At 45.5% G+C, this 11983-nt stretch overlaps 1 protein-coding gene across 1 annotated transcript; it reads left to right on the top strand.

Annotated features, from left to right (window-relative positions):
• The first annotated feature begins 2143 nt into the window (after nucleotides 1–2143).
• On the top strand, nucleotides 2144–7384 carry FAM170B (family with sequence similarity 170 member B). Its single transcript, XM_048219274.2, has 2 exons — nucleotides 2144–2464; nucleotides 3745–7384. The coding sequence occupies exons 1-2, from the start codon at nucleotides 2192–2194 to the stop codon at nucleotides 4480–4482; spliced, it is 1011 nt and encodes a 336-aa protein (XP_048075231.1). The 5' UTR covers nucleotides 2144–2191; the 3' UTR covers nucleotides 4483–7384.
• The last annotated feature ends 4599 nt before the right edge of the window (nucleotides 7385–11983 follow it).

Genomic DNA, 11983 nt, shown 5'->3' on the forward strand with positions numbered 1-11983 from the left:
TTCCTTCTCCTGGGAATTGCTTGTTCATTTCCTTCACTGAGCTGCTCATAGCCGTTTCACTAAAAAGCAGAGAAATGCAAATTGAAACAATGAGGTTTTTTTTAAGCGATGAAGTTAAAAAAAGATGACAAAGATTCCCGAAGCTTGTGATGATTGATATCCCTTGAGTTCAGAAAAACCACCCTACAATTAGGGTGTTAACTTATATTTTTTTCTACGCCCTTTTAATTAAAACACAACCCTAGTACCATATGAAAATATTCCTAGTTGTTTTGTATGAGGTGAGACCGATGGTGGTTAAAAAAAAAAATTGCAAATAAAAATTTTCAGCATCACTTATTGCCTGAGTCTTCTTTTCCTCCCTGACTTTTGTTATTTGCTTTATCTCTTAAAAATTCAAATACATAGGAACGCTTGGGTGGCCTAGTTGGTTAAGCGTCCGACTCTTGAGTTTGACTCAGGTCATGATCTCAGGGTCATGGGATCAAGCCCTGGGTCAGGCTTGAAGCTCAGCGGAGAGTTTGCTGGCGATTCTCTCTCTCTCTCCCCTTCTGCCCCTCCCCCTGCTCTTGCATGCTTTCTCTCTTTCTTTAATAAATAAAATCTTAGGAAAATTCAAATATATAATGTGATCTTTTTCTGGACTACTGTTATCTTCCATTGCTCTACTTATTTTTTTGTGTTGGTACCCCCGTATTTTTAAAAGACAAGCCTCTGGATTTATTTGATAAGAGAGAGCACAATTACAGTATTTCCTCTTTCCGCCAGGGAACATTGTGTCTTTGTAGGTACAAGTGTGACTTCTCATCACTCTGTAAAGCTCTGTGTTGTTCTCCTTCACGCAGTGGCCTTTTATTCTGGAGAGGAGTATATTCACCTAGGTCCTGGCTGTGTGGGCGGTGTTCGGGTTACTTCTGGAATATAGGGCTTATTTCCGATCCATTACCTTTCCGAGCTGTTTAGATTTGGGGATGCTGAGGCATAGAGTTGGTGACGCCGAGCAGAGGTGAGAGGGAAATGGAGAGAAGTGTTTTAGAGGAAGTATGTTCCAACAGGAAGACCTCCAGGAGCAGAGAGAGGTGGCAGGCCGGAAGGCGTGCCAGAGTGACTGTGTCTGGACTGAGGTCTGTGCAGGCTGAGAACGGAGGGGACCCAGTGTCATGGGGTGAGAACCATCTTGCCTGGGGGTGGCAGAGCACTGAGATGCAGAGAGAGGGCAGCTCTGCTAGGTTGGTACGCCCTTGACAAAGACCATCAGCAGCTCCATTGTACTGTTTGGTGATGCGTCGGTTTGGCAATTATTTCTAGAATGCTTGTTCATGTGTCAAACATTATTCTAGATGCTCGGGATGTGACAGAGGAAAATTGAATGGACTTTCCTCATGGAGCTTCCCTTTAAGAACAGAGATGGGTATAGATAAACCCATTGCGTATAGGCGCACATGCATAAAAGTGCCTGAGGGCAAACACTAAAGCAGGGTAAAGGGGAGAGCTGCGTGGACGGGTGCCGTTTCAGCAGACTGGACTGAGAGAGTGAGCTACCAGGACCTAGAGGAGAGCGTGCTGGTAGAAGGGCAAGTGCAAAGGCCCTGAGGTAGGGTGTCCCTCATGCCAGGGGACCTAGACCATGAAGGGCCACGAGGTCTAAATGAGGCAGGGGAGGGACACTGAGGAGGAGGTAAGATTTTCAGTCATCTGCTGTTTCCTTGGTATGAGGTAGGCCCATTCTGATGTTGGGTGATGACTGTGTGTATGCAAACACGTGTGTAGTGAAGTGAATGTGGTGTGAATTAGTGTGTATGCGTGTGTGAACATATGTGGGTTGTTAGGTAAATATGTGTGTGAATTTGGGTGTGTGTGTGTGTTGGTTTATATGTGTATGTATGCGTCTGTGTCTTTAAATGTGCATGTTTGTGTATGTTTGAGTGTAAGTGTGTCTGAGTGATAACGTGTCCGTGAGATATGTGTTTACATATGTATAAGCATCTTTGTGGCTATGTTTAGGAGTTTGTGTCTCTCTGTGTGTACAAGTGTTTATATGTGTGTGTTTGTGTTTTGTGTTTGTGTCCCTGACAATAAACAAGGCAGGAAAGGCCCCACGGGGAAATGAGATCCTGATGGGAAGCCTCTCCTGGCCTCCAGGCTGGGTCTCAGTCCTTGCCACGGGTCACAGAACAGGCCAGTGTCATTGATGAGGTCACAGAATAAAGCCAGGATCCTAGCGACCGCAGGGAGGCCGGCAGCCACTCGGGCTGGGGCCAGTGGAGGGCTTCAGCACAGCCCAAGCCAACTCTCATCAAACAGCTGGAGCACTGAGTCCCCTGGGTGCTGGGGTCCAATCATGAAACGCCACTTGGCAGATCATAGGGGAGAACGGTCACCAACAGATGGGGCCAGCCTCAGCTTGGCCAGCCCGGAGTCCACGGAAGAGAGAGTTGAAGTGCGCTGGTCAGGTAGGTCCGAAGTAAGAGCCGGAGGGTGCTGCCAGATGTGTTCCCTGGGAGGGAGGTCCTGGAGGGGGAGGAGTGGGCACTGGTCACCCCTCGGTGCTGTTGCTGAAGTGTTGTATTGGCCATAAAAATGAATGGTGGGTATGCCTGAGGCCATTGTGAGTACATGAGGGGATTTCAGAAGGTATGAGGATGAAACTGTTCAATGTCCATCATTATATATTTTAATGTACGTTGGAGAAACAGAATTAGCTTGTCAATCCAATGATTTCCGAATAATGTAAAGAAGTGCTTTATAATAAATGGATTCCAGTTAATCTAGAAGACTAGATTTAACTAGATTAAAGTTAATCTAGTTAGTTTGAAGACCACCCTGAAGTGACCATGGGCAGCACCTAAGGGTAATACCAGCTCGTCAGTCAGTTAAGCTCTCTGGGCCTCAGTTTCCTAATCTGTCAAATGGGAAGCACAACCATGTAATTTCTGGGTTTTTTTTCAATACTAATGGAGGTAAAGTAGGCAAGCGCGTAGATGGTGATGGGCTGTAGTGAAAGTTCAAGGAGAGGGCGAGATGCTCCCTGTGTAAGACGGAGACACATCCCGAATGCCTAAGGGGATGGTGGGGCTGGAAGTCCTGGCCAAAGCGTGTCCCATGCATGGCTTTTTAAATTGGTTTTATTAAGCTGTTAATTTAAATACAGAAATATTATCAATTTTAAGAATTTTGATAAGTGTACATTTGTGTAACCATCACCATGATCATGATATGGGATATTTTCATCATCCCCAAAGGTTCCCTTGTGACCGTTGAAATCAGTTCCCTGCAACCCCCTCACCCCCAGCTCCTGGTAACCCTTGATCTCTCCTCTCTCCCTATAGTTTTGGCTTTTCTAGAATGCCATCCAGGTGGAATCCTATACCGTTCCGCCTTTCTACGCTAGGTGCTTTCCTTTAGCATATGCAGGAGAGAGTCACCCATGTCTTCCAGGTATCAGTAGATCAATCCTTTCTATCAGTGAATAGGCTTGCATGGCGTGGATGTACCATAATCTGTCTATTCGCTAGTAGATGGTGTTTTGGGGTTTAGTCGTTTTTGGTGATTACATTCATCCGTGATTTGATCCTCATCATTACCGCCCGAGGTAAGCACCGTTATCCCCATCTCATGAGGGAACAGCCACAGGAGTGGATGGCACCTCCCCAGGGCCCTTGGAGCCCTTTCGGAGTCCTGAAGGTGGGTTGCGGTGCGGGCGCACTGATGAAAATGTCCTTCCACTTCTCAGGGGCCGACAAGCGAGAGGAGACATCTCCGCGGCCCGGGCCGGCTGTTCCCCACGAGGAGGACGTCTACTCAGCCGGCAGGCCTCGAGCGATGTTGAGCTGGAGCAGCTCTCCGTCCTCCCAGTCCTCCTCCGAGTACCAGTCTTACTCCCAGTACCAGTCTTGCTACTCGTGCACGTACGAGGAGGACGCGGCCCAGCAGAGCCTGTGCGCCCTCTACACGCACGTGCAGACCGTGCAGGGCGTGGCCGTGGCCTGGGAGACCGAGACGGGCTTCGAGCCGGTCAGCAGGAAGCCGCGCATTCACGAAGCCGAGTTCATCAAGAGGCAGAGGCGGAAAGGCTCCTCCTTCGAGACGGCTTCCAACACCGACCTGCGCTGGGAGCTGGAAGCCAGCAAGAACAACTGCTGTCTCGAGCAGGACGACGCGGAGCTGCTGGCGCCCCTCGAGTGCTGCGTGCAGGAGCTGCGGGACACCCCGGACTGGCTGGTCACCACGAACTACGGGCTGCGCTGCGTGGCCTGCTGTCGGGTTTTCCCCACGTTGGAGGCTCTGCTCAAGCACGCCCAGTATGGCATCCAAGAGGGCTTCAGCTGCCAGATCTTTTTCGAGGAGATGCTGGAGAGAAGGCGGGCCCGGGGCCAGGTCCAGGAGCAACAGCTGGAGGAGGAGGCACAGAGCCCTTCAGAAGGCAGTGAACATTGGAGGCGGCATGCCAGGGTGCTTTCCTCGCAGCAGCAGAAGCAGTGAGCTGGAGGTGATGGGCCCAGCCCTGCCCTCACCTCCGGCACCTCCGTTGCTCCTTCCCCGGCCAGCAGGACCAGAACTACAGGGGCCGGGGGAAGAAAGCCAGCAGGAGCTAGAGCTGGGAGGGCCATGACAAGTGAAGGGGAAGAACCCTTCCAAAGGGCACAGCATTTCAACCAGAGTCCATTTCAAAGCTGAATCCAGAGGAGGGCTTCAAGCGTTTCTGACCATGGGCACGAGATCCGAAGCCCGCAAGCCTGTGGCCACAGGGATTTCTATTTTTGCTGGTAGATCAAGCAGGTCATGACTCAAAGGAGAGCCAACTGCAAATGAAGCGTCAGCCTTATATTTTTCATTGTTAGCAACCCACCATATGCCTAGTTCTATGTCTTATTTTAGTGGGATTAAACTTGAGTAACTCAAAATTTAAGGCCATGTCTAAAGGAGTGAACCATGCTATTAGGTTGGAGCCACAGGAAATTGCCATTTCTGTAGCCTATACACCAGCACAGACACCCGGAGACAGGCAGGTTCCCAGAGGTAGAGATGCTACCTATGAGTTCATATGTCAACTACATGTTTTAAAATGTTGTTACAAAATTCATTTGCACGCTGCTGTCTGCCCCCAGCTCAGGGGCCTGCTTTCATTCAAGAAACTACATGGATGGCTCACTGTGTGTTAGGCTGATGAAACATATAGCCCAGCCTTCTAGTGAGAGGCAGAGAGAATAGGCAATTGCAAATCCAGGGGATGAATCACATAAAGGAGGTTTGGGGAGCTCAGCAAAGGGCCCCCAAACTCACACTGGTTGACAAAGAAGGAAGACTTTACAAAAGAGGCGATTTTCACAAAGACTTGGAGGACAGGTAAAATTAGTAAGCCCAGTGCTTCTTACTGTGGGTGCTGTTGACATTCTAGGCTGACTAATTGCCTTCATGTCAGGGAGGGCTGTCCTCTCCCCTGTAGAATGTTTGACAATGTCCCTGGCCTCTCCCCACCAGATGCTAGTAGTATTCCCCTTCCCGACAATTGTGACCATCAAAAATGTCCTCGATCTTAACAAACATTCTCTGGAAGCAAAAGTGCTGCTTGGTTGACAATCACTGAGCTAGACAAGAATGAGGATCTTGAAAGAGGGAATGGCACAGGATGTTTGGGCAATTGCCATCCACTTGGCTTGGCTGGAATGCCGGAGACATTTCTCCCCCATAAGCTCCATAAAGATTTAGCACTGCTATGTGCCAGACACCGTACTGGGCATGGGAAACAAACGGTGAACAGGCATGGATGGGTCCCTGTGGAGCTTATGGCTGGTGGGCAAATATAGACTCCGTCCATACCTATTTAGAAATAATTATGGAAGTACTTGTTTTACCACCTTCAAGGCCCTCTGTGGCCCAGGCTTTGCTAACTTCTCCACCACCATTTCATAGCATTCACTGCTTCACTCACCGTGCTCCAGCCCCATTAGCCTGCCTTCTTTCCTTAAGTGCTCCAAGCTTTCATACCTCAGGGCCTTTGCACTTACTCTGTCCTCTAAGTGGAGTGCCAAGCCTTCTCTGACACTCTTTTGGCTGACCCCTTGTTCATCCCTGAGGTTTCAGCTTTGTTACTTTTTCAAAGGGGACTTCCCCAATCATGCGAACTTAGTGTAGGCCTCATTCTATTTGCAGATAGTTTTAAAAAGAGAAGTGGCATACTCAGATTCATGTTTCAAACTCATGCTGGTTGTACGTGAAATATGGGTTGGTACAGCAGCAAAAGAAGAATAAGTAGGGAGATCGTTTCCGAGGCTGCTGTAGTGGTCCAGGCAAGGGGCAATGTGGCTTGCCTAAGGCTTGTCACAAGCCAAAAGGGAGTGAATGGATATAGTCAAGACATATCTGGGGAATAGATCCAAAGGACTTGGGGATGGGTGGATGTGGGGGTGGGGGAAATGGGCTTGTCAAGGTAGACTCGCAGGTTCCTAGCAAGAGCAAATGGTCGGTGGTGGTCCAGTAACTGATACAGGAAATTTCGGAGGAAGGTTGGTTGTGTGTGTGCAGGAATGTGCATGTGTGAGTGTGCGTATACGTGTGTATGTGAGTACAAGTGTCTACATGTGGATGGACATGCCTCAGTGCCCAGGATGGTGGTGGTGGAGGTCAATTAAGACAAGGTCAATTCTGAATGCTATTGACACATCCAAGTAGCAATGTTGAGTGGGAAGTGGTTTATGATTTAGATCTCAGAAGACCAGTCTGGATTGGAAACATATTGGAAAGCTAACAGGGATGGTGGTACCATATTTAAAACCACAACAGTCAGTGGATAAGGTTAAGTAGGGAGCTGGGTGGAGTTACACTGAAAGAGTGTGGCCTGAGAAGGATGGAGAAATGGGGGATGCTTTTCATAGGAGTTTTCTTTAGGGTCAACAAAACTAAGATTATTTTGAGGAGGGATGAGTGGTGTTAAATGTGGGAGAGAGTGGGAGTGAGCTGAGGATGAGACATTTTTCATTTTCTCTGGCACATGGAGGCTGCTGATGGCTCTGATGGGAGCAGTCTCAGGCTGAGTGGGGCAGAGGCCCATTGGGCACAGGCCAGTAGTGGACATGAGGCCAACCACAAGGGACAAGCAGAAGACAACTCTGCTGGCAAGTTTTGTTTAAAAGGGAAAGCAACCGTGGTTGTAGCTGGAAAAAAGGAAACTAAAAAAAAAGACGAAAATAGGGGAGAGAGGAAGTTTACATGCTAATGAGAATGATTCAATAGAGAAGAGGAGACAATGCAAGAAAAATGGGGAAATCCTAGTGAAGCAGGTGAGAAAGGGCTGCATCCTGAACAGATATCAAGAAATGGGCCCTTGACAAGAAGATCTTTGTGTTTGCCGTTGCACCCAGAGGAACAGTTAGGTCAAGTAGGGCTTAGGAGACAAGATTATAAAACTTAAATTCCCACCCTTCCCCCCCCTCAAAAAAAAAAAAAAACCTGCAAAGAGCTTTTGAGGAATTGTAAGCGAGTCGGATTTGCATTTGCAGAAGATTATTCTGGTGAGCAGGGCTGAGAGTGGATGAGAGAGCATTGCTGGCAACAAAGAATGAGTTAAAGCATTGAAGGCAGGATGGGTTCAAGAGATATTTGAGAGATGGAAATGATAGATTTCGGCTAGGGTTTGATGAGGGTGGTGAGAGGAAGGTGTCCAGAATGACTTCCAGGTTTTTCAACTGGGTGGCTGGTGAATATTGGGGCCATTTCCACGTAATGGAGTAGCAAAGATTTGCTGGGATACGGATGAGTCCACTTTTGAATAAGCTCAGCTTGTGACAGAAACATTCAGAGGGGAGTTAGAAGGATCTGGAGCTTGGAAGAGTATTACATGGGCTGGGGATTGCAGTCATCTATGTGTATGTGCTTAGCTACGGACATGGTGCCTTATGCGGGCTTCATGTGGGCCTCATGTGGAATGCATTTTCTCTGCTAGGCTCAGTGCAACAGGATGCCACGAGATCATCTTAGAATGGGCATCAGCCCCATTGGGGATGCTGTCTTGTCACCATTTTCAAGATGCCGCAGATTCACAGACTTTCTAAATTCACTGTGAAAGGCGCTGGAGAAAATTTGAAAGGAAAAAGGGATGGGACAATGGCCCAACTTTGTCAAGCTCTTCTTAGAAGAGCTATTTGGTGTTTGAGGGAGGCTCAGTAGGCAGGTAGAATCCAAGAACGATCTAAGGGGAGGGGAGGCAGCTGACCCAGAAATAGTAGACCACTAGTGAGGAGAACATTTCAATTTAGAAATCAGGGTGACATCTAAGCTCGGGAATTTCAGCCTTTAAGACAAATGTAGCCTTGATATTCTAAGGGTCTAGCATTGTTCTAAATACCCTGTAAATTTTAAGTCATGGAATGCTTGCTCTCCACAATCTAATGAGGTGGGTCCAATGACGAGTTTGATAGGTGAGTAGGCTAAGACCTTGCCAAGTCTGTACGGCTGGTGTACAGCAGAGTCAGGCTTCACACCCAGGCAGCATGGTTTCAGAGCCTATGCTGTAACCATCACATGGAGAAGGAAATTTTAATGTAAAGACAGATGCAAGGTATTTAGAAAAGCAAACACGTCAACTCCACAGGTTGTATTTTCTTTAGATTAAGTAGCAGCAGCTGGAGATCAGGGGAAAATGATGGGTGTTCAGAATAAATGAAAGATGACAGGAACCTTGGGTAAGCAGACTTTTAATGTAGAGGATAAGCTAAGCTGACATGGATGGGGAAGGAAGGGATAAAATTGCGCTTAAATAGTGACTTGTTCTTAAAATGTAGCTTAAACTCAGCTGACTTCAGTATTCATTAGGTTTAAACTCATCACTTTTTAGAAACCTGGGACTGCCACCAAATAAGATAAGTATTAGGGTGGAGAACTCCTCCAGCAAACATTTTAGATATTGAACCACATTAGACCTTTCATTGTCCCAAACCATAGAAAAAGATGCAACTCATTTTATGACACTTATGGAAACCTAATAGCAATGCCTGACAAAGACAGCATTAAAAAAGTGAATATATCAATGTCACTTGTAAACACAAAGTAATAGCTAATGGAATTTTTTCAACTAGGGTACAAAGATAATTCAATGGGGGAAAGAATAATCTTTTCAGCAAATAGTGCTGGGACAACTGGATATCTTATGCAAAAAAGTGAAGTTGGATCCCTACCTCACACCATACGTAAAAATTAAAATGAAAAAGACCTAAATGTAGCAGTTAAAACTATAAAACTCTTACAGGAAGACAAAGGGGTAAATCTCCATGATGTTGGATCAGGCAATGGTCTCAGATATGACACCAAAAGCACAAGCAAAAGGAAAAATATAAATTGGACTTAATCAAAATTAAAAATTTTTGTGTTCAAGGGACATTATCAAGAAATTGAGAAACAAGCCATAGAATGGGATAGATTACTTGCACATCACATTTCTGAAAGGGTTAGTACCCAAAACATATAAAGAACTCTTATAAGTCAACAATAAGATACAAATATTCCAATTAAAAAATGAGCAAAAGATTAAAAAGATATTTCCCCCATGAGAGACTGTGGACTCTGGGAAACAAACTGAGGGCTTCAGAGGGGAGGGGGGTGGGGGATTGGGGTAGGCCGGTGATGGGTATTAAGGAGGGCACGTATTGCATGGAGCACTGGGCGTTATACGCAAATAATGAATCATGGAACATTGCATCAAAAACTGGGGATGTACTGTATGGTGACTAATATAACAAAATAAAAATTATAAAAAAATATTTCCTCAAAAAAGACTTACAAATGACCAATAGGCACATGAAACGATGCTTAATATCATCAGTCTGTAGGAATGTAAAATGGTGTAGCCGCTTTAGAAAGCATTCTGGCAGTTCCTCAAAAATAGAGTCAAAAATAGAGTTACCATATGACCCAGCAATTCTGATAATTGAAAACATAGGCCCACAAAAAACTGTGTACATGAATATTCATAGCAACATTATTCCTAATACGAAAAAGTGAAAGCAACCTACATGGCCATCAAATGATGAATGGAGAAGCAAAATATGATAGATCCATCTGATGGCATATTTTGCAGCCATATAAAGAAATGAAGTACTGACCCATGCTACATGTGGATGAACTTCGAAAACTATGCTAAGGGAGAGGAGTCAGACCCAAAATAATATGTACTACATAATGTAGTCTACTATACACTGTATAACGCATGCTTCTATTTATATGAAATGTACAAATAGACAAATTATTATAGAGACAGAAAACAGATTAGTGGTTGCCAGGGATTTGGGGGAAAGAGGAATGGCAAGTGCTACTCATGGGAATGGAGTTTTTTCTTTGGGTGAGGAAAGCATTCTAGAATCAGATAGCAGTGATGGTTACACAACTTTTGAGAATTACTATATCACTGAGTTTTATGCTTTCAAAAGCCAAATTTTTTTATTATGATATGTTAGTCGCCATACAGTACATCATTAGTTTTTGCTGTAGTGTTCCATGATTCATTGCTTGCGTGTAACACCCAGTGCTCCATGCAATACGTGCCCTCCTTAATACCCATCACCAGGCTAGACCATCCCCCACCCCCCGGCCCTCTAAAACCCTCAGTTTGTTTCTCGGAATCCATAGTCTCTCGTGGTTCATTTCCCCCTCTGTTTACCCCCCTCTCATTTTTCCCTTCCTCCTTCGAATGATAAATTTTATAGTATGTGATTTATACCTCTGTCTAAAAAGACATTTAATACAATAATTAATCCTATATTACTATTATTATTATTTTTATTTTTTAGAGGCAGGGAAGGGGCAGAGGGAGAGAGAGAATCTTAAGTAGGCTCCATGAACCTGTCGTGGGGCTCCATCTCACAACCCTGAGATCATGACCTGAGCTGAAATGAAGTCAGATGCTTAACTGACTGAGCCACCCAGACACTCCTCCTATATTATTTTTAAAAACTAAGAATAGAAATTTCCTTCAGATGATATAAAGTATCTCAAACTAGGTAGCAAAATAATCTACATGTGTTTCCATTGCAATCAGATAAAATGTGTCATCTATTACAGTATTTAATATTGTTCTGGAAATTACAACAAATTCAATAAAAACATGAAACAGTAATGCTATTAATAAGGGACAGAAAAATCTCCCCATTTTTGGAAAAAGACAATACACTTACCTTGAAAGCTCAAATGAATTAACTCAAAATCATTGCAAAAAAGAGGTAAGCAAAAGACTAGATGAGGCCCTGCTGCCGGCCTTCCTGCAGCCCCTCCCAGCGCTCACCCAGGACCCAGGCGGAGCTACCTTCAGTCGTAGGAGAAGGGAGTGAGGATGTCCCATAGCAGGGTTCTCTCAAACTTGAGTAGCATCCTTGCGAAGCACAGAACATTCTTACACGCCTGTGTTGGCTTAAATTATCGCTGCTGAAATGACTTTACTCAAATGTAAACATTCAAATTTATAGTTGTTTACAAGTATAAAATATACACGAATTTATAAATTAAATACAAACACAATGACAGCAGCCATAAAACTCAAACGCACAGCACTAATTTTATATGACAGTTGAGCTTAGTGTTTGTGAAATCCACTTGCCTCCGAAGCGAATGTGGGACTCAACGGGAGGCCGACTCCTCTGTGGGAGATGGGTCCTCACTGCCATGGGCGGAGACAACGCGGTCCCCCAGCACGGACACTGTGGATACATAAACTCACCCACTTGAGGTCATCCTGATTGCCAGCCTAAATGCAAACAAGGGTGTAGGACTCACGTGCCACCCGGGGTTTATAAGGCATCCAGATTATCCATGTGCTTTAAAATTGTTTATAGACCTTCCTCAAGTTCCAAGACTTCTATTTGGGAGAGTGAAAGCCCTGGGGTTGCTCATGTTTTTCCCAGGAGAAGAAAGCGGACTGAGAGCACCCATGTGGAACATTCCTTGTTCCACAGACATTCACCCATTACTTCCCACCAAGCACGAGGCCTGGGCTCCA

The sequence above is a fragment of the Ursus arctos genome, unplaced genomic scaffold, assembly GCF_023065955.2.
Source record: "Ursus arctos isolate Adak ecotype North America unplaced genomic scaffold, UrsArc2.0 scaffold_7, whole genome shotgun sequence".
Taxonomy (NCBI): domain Eukaryota; kingdom Metazoa; phylum Chordata; class Mammalia; order Carnivora; family Ursidae; genus Ursus; species Ursus arctos.

Coding starts and splice junctions, on each gene's coding strand:
- FAM170B (XM_048219274.2), top strand. CDS start 2,192: ATGAGGTCACAGAATAAAGCCAGGATCCTAGCGACCGCAGGGAGGCCG. Junction 2,465..3,744: donor GCTGGTCAGGTAGGTCCGAA/GTAAGAGCCGGA, acceptor GGGGCCGACAAG/CGAGAGGAGACATCTCCGCG.